The sequence below is a fragment of the Nothobranchius furzeri genome, chromosome 13 (genome assembly GCF_043380555.1).
Source record: "Nothobranchius furzeri strain GRZ-AD chromosome 13, NfurGRZ-RIMD1, whole genome shotgun sequence".
Classification (NCBI taxonomy): Eukaryota; Metazoa; Chordata; class Actinopteri; order Cyprinodontiformes; family Nothobranchiidae; genus Nothobranchius; species Nothobranchius furzeri.
Window position 1 is genome coordinate 53,164,031 of NC_091753.1, and position 3,974 is coordinate 53,168,004.

Sequence of the window (3,974 nt, forward strand, 5' to 3'; positions counted from 1 at the left end):
AACCCATGCTGCTGGCTGCATCACAGCAGGCAAGAGGCCCAAATAGACCTGGGAAAAGTGTTCAAGAAGGGTGGGGGAACATGTGTGAGGAAAAAGCAGGTTTATCTGAACTATCTGCTGAGGTGGACTTTGCCATGATTTTGCTCTATAGAGGATGTTTCTGTTTTATTTCAAAATCAACATCATCATGAGATAAAACTATCAGAAACACAAACATTCCTCCCAAGAACTAATTTTCTGGATTGCTTCTTGCAAGCATCTTGGAGCTGGTGAGACCAAGTCAAAGTCTTCTGGCAACTTCTCCGGAGCAGCTGAGCAGCAGTAATTAGATTTGTCTTTACCTTTGGCTGACATGTTTCGGCCGGGAATTCCGCCTTCATCACAGCCGCTAACTGTTCGTGGCGTCACTTCCCTTTATGTGAGGGCAGCAAAGGACGATGTCGCCCTCTGCTGACCGCATCCTTCATGCTCTGGCAGCAGAGGGCGACATCGTCAATCAAAAGCTTTATTTATCGTCCTTTGCTGTCCGCACATAAACGGACGTGACGCTATGAACAGCTGGCGAAGGCGGAAGTTCCGGCCGAAACATGTCAGCCGAAGGTAAAGAAACATCTAATTATTTAACTGTGTTAAATAACACAGAACGAATATACAGAAGAGTGCTGAGCAGCATGCTGCACATGGAGGCAGCAGAGGGAAGCTGGCTCTGAGATGGATCAGGAACCACCGGTCATTTGAAGCTACCCTGCTGGCGGTCGTCCGATCCTCTGAAGGGGCGGCCAGGTTGGAAAGCAGTTCGAGGCTGTACCAGGTCACTAACAGAGGCAGAAATCTCCACAGTTTTCTGTGCTCTCTTGTTTGTGTTCCTTGAAGTGAGGGCCAAACAGAACGTCAGCTGATGGAACCCTCCAGTATGTCCTTTTACAGGTGTTCAGGGATGGAGGGCAGGGCGTGGAGCCACAGAGCGTGTTGGATGAGTGTCTGCCAGGTGATGATCTGGGCAGCTGGGCAACTGCTTAGAGATCCCAAAGACAATAAGGGCAACATTGGCAGTAGCGCCCATCTGGAGTTACTGTATATCTTCACCCTAAACAGCAGCAGCAGTTCCACTGCCAAGGTAGAAATGTGAGGATAGCCCCTATTGGAGAAGCGTTTCACCTTAGTTATGGGAACATAGGTGGAGATTGGAGCCTTGAGCTTGGCAGGCACAACTGAGGTTTTGGCTCAATTGCCCATGGCAGCTGGGAACAGCGGCAAGATGGTGTCAGGGCAGTAGACCTGTATAGCTGCCCAGAGGGTGTAGCAATTTCCTGCCACTTCATGCAAATGTAGTGGAGCCAGTTTGGGGACGGCTAAACCCTTGTGGTCAGTGGCCTCTGATGATGACCGGTAGCTACTGAAGCAGAACTCTGATAGCTTAGTGAAGACCAGAGAAAGAACGCAGAAGCCCATCCTGGTGCTGACCCATCATTGGCCTCCAGACAGTCAAGAAGGGAAGTGTCAGCAGGGCCGAGGCTGCTGACCTCGTCTTCATTATTTTAAGCTCGGGCAGAATTATCCAAATCCAGCCCAGCATAAAAAAAACGGAAGCGCTTTTGTCCAGTAAATAATTCTCTGTAACCAAAAAGATGTCTCCAGCCAGGAGGCATCCTAGCTAGATGCCGGAGCCACCTCAACTGGCTCCTCTCGATGTGGAGGAGCAAGGGATCTACTCCGAGCTCCTCGAATGACGATGATTTCATAAAGCCTTAGACAACTTAGCTCCTAGGGTCCTTGGGACACACAAACCTCTCCACCACGATAAGGTGGTGGCCGTGGGAGTTTTATTTAAAGTATCAAATATTATACTTTTAACTGCAAATGCAGTGTCAACCAGTTTTATTTTTACTTCAATCTCAACACTTCTTGTTTTTTTCTTTTCACCGACTTGTAAGCACCACAATAATGATTAATGCTTAATTTCAGAAGTATGCATTATGTTGTTGCAAATTGATTGATCAAGTGACACAGTTTCAGATTGTTGTAACATTTACTGCTGTTGGTTTTCGATTTAACAGGCTTGGCTGAACAAAAAAAAAAAAATTATTTTATTCAGCCCCAAAATGCAATGTAGACTTGCTCCAAAAATTTAAATCAGCGCCACTTTATTAATTATATTTTGCTTCTTTGTGTTTGGTTGTAATGCAGCTGCATTGTTTTTCCACATACAGGTAAAAAAAATAAAAAACCTGAATATAGTGCAAAATTTTATTTATTTCAGTAATTATTTTTTTAAGTGAAACTAATATATGATAGACTCATAAAATGCAAAGCAAGATATTTCCAGCCTTTGTTTGTTATACTTGTGATGATTATACTTAACAGCATTATGAGATTTTGAAAAATCTAAAAAAAACTAGACTATTTCATGTAATCAATTTAACAAGGATGAGAATGAGGATGAGACACATAAATGTCAGACCCCTGAAAAAGTATAATCATGCATATGTACTCGGTACTCGGCCCTTTAACTTTTACATACATTTTTGTACAATATTCAAATTTTTTGAGTTCACGTGTATTAAACCAAAATACAGAGAATAAATACAGATAAGAAATTAGGGAAAATTACAAATGAAATATTAAAGGAAATTGTAAATAATTCTAAGAAAAGTATGACAGTAATTCTAGACCCCTGTCAGTAGCTGACAAACAATTACCGGTATGTTTAAATTTGCTCAGGCATAGTGTGTGCAGCGGAAAACATTCTTTCTGATGTCAGAAAAATATTTTGACACTTGTCCTTTCACATTAAAAAAATGGGTATTTAAGTAATTTTTGTAGTAACATGTATTATTCTTCTAGACCATTTAATTTTCAACATTTCTTTGATGTCTTGAGTTTTGAAACAGTAAATGAGTGGGTTGACAGCAGCAGGTATATGACTGTACAACATTACAATGACAATATGAAGTGAAATATTGAACGTGAATCCCACAAAATTTGCCAGGTACACGAAGCATCTTGGAAGATAGAAAAGACCAATAATGATGAGTTGTGGTGTGCAGGTAGACAGGGTTTTCATGCGACCCATGGAAGAGGACTTTCTCAGAACAACAATGATGACAGAAGAATATGATAAAATGATGAATCCAAGAGGGACTATCAAAGAAAACATAGCAAATCCCAGTGCTAGACTTGCATTAGCTCGTACATTCTCACATGAAAGGCTTCTTATTGAATTAAGGTCACAATAACACTGAACAATTATGTTTGAATTACAAAATGGTAGATTCATTGTATCACAAACCACGCCAATCATCCATGAAATAGGCATGAACCATGATATCCCGCAAAGCCTGTTTACTGTGGTATTTGTGAAAAGTGATGTGTAACGCAGTGGAACACAAATAGCTATAAAACGATCAAGAGCCATCACCATCAAAATGAAAGAGTGTGTTGCAGCTAAAAAGTAAACAAAGTATGTTTGTATAAAACAGGCATAGAATGAAATAATGCTGTTGTCAGACCAGTATTTTGATATCACCTTCGGGAGAGTCACTGTGCCAAATATCAAATCATTTAATGCTAAGTGACCAAAAATGAGATATGTTGGTTTTTGAAGTGACTTTTCACAAATTACAATCACTAGGATGAAAATATTCCCCACAGCTATAGTCAAATAAAGCAAAAAGAGCAGAGCTGACACAAGCCCGTAATACTCTGGCAGCAGGCCAGGAAATCCAACGAGGAAAAAGTCTTTGATTGTTGTCACGTTAGTGAGCAACATGTTTGTGATTACACTAAACAGAGTAGGTAAAGAGACTTTCAGGAATTCAATGTAATAATTCAAGGAAATTAATGAAAACAATAAATAAAACTAAAGAGATTCCAATCACAAAGCATTAAAATGTAAAGAGTATGCTTACTCGTTGGGTCTAACAATTGTGCTAGCAAAAGTAAATAAATCATGAATCATAAAGTCAGTAAATAAG

At 40.4% G+C, this 3,974-nt stretch overlaps 1 protein-coding gene across 1 annotated transcript; it reads right to left on the reverse strand.

The window, feature by feature from the left end:
- Positions 1 to 2,806: 2,806 nt before the first annotated feature.
- LOC107380556 (olfactory receptor 52N5-like) lies at positions 2,807 to 3,769 on the reverse strand. The gene has a single exon (XM_015951858.3). The coding sequence runs from the start codon at positions 3,767 to 3,769 to the stop codon at positions 2,807 to 2,809; it is 963 nt and encodes a 320-aa protein (XP_015807344.2).
- Positions 3,770 to 3,974: the final 205 nt, after the last annotated feature.

Excerpts from the sequence above, each read along its gene's own strand:
- LOC107380556 (XM_015951858.3), bottom strand. The coding sequence starts at position 3,769 with ATGTTGCTCACTAACGTGACAACAATCAAAGACTTTTTCCTCGTTGGA.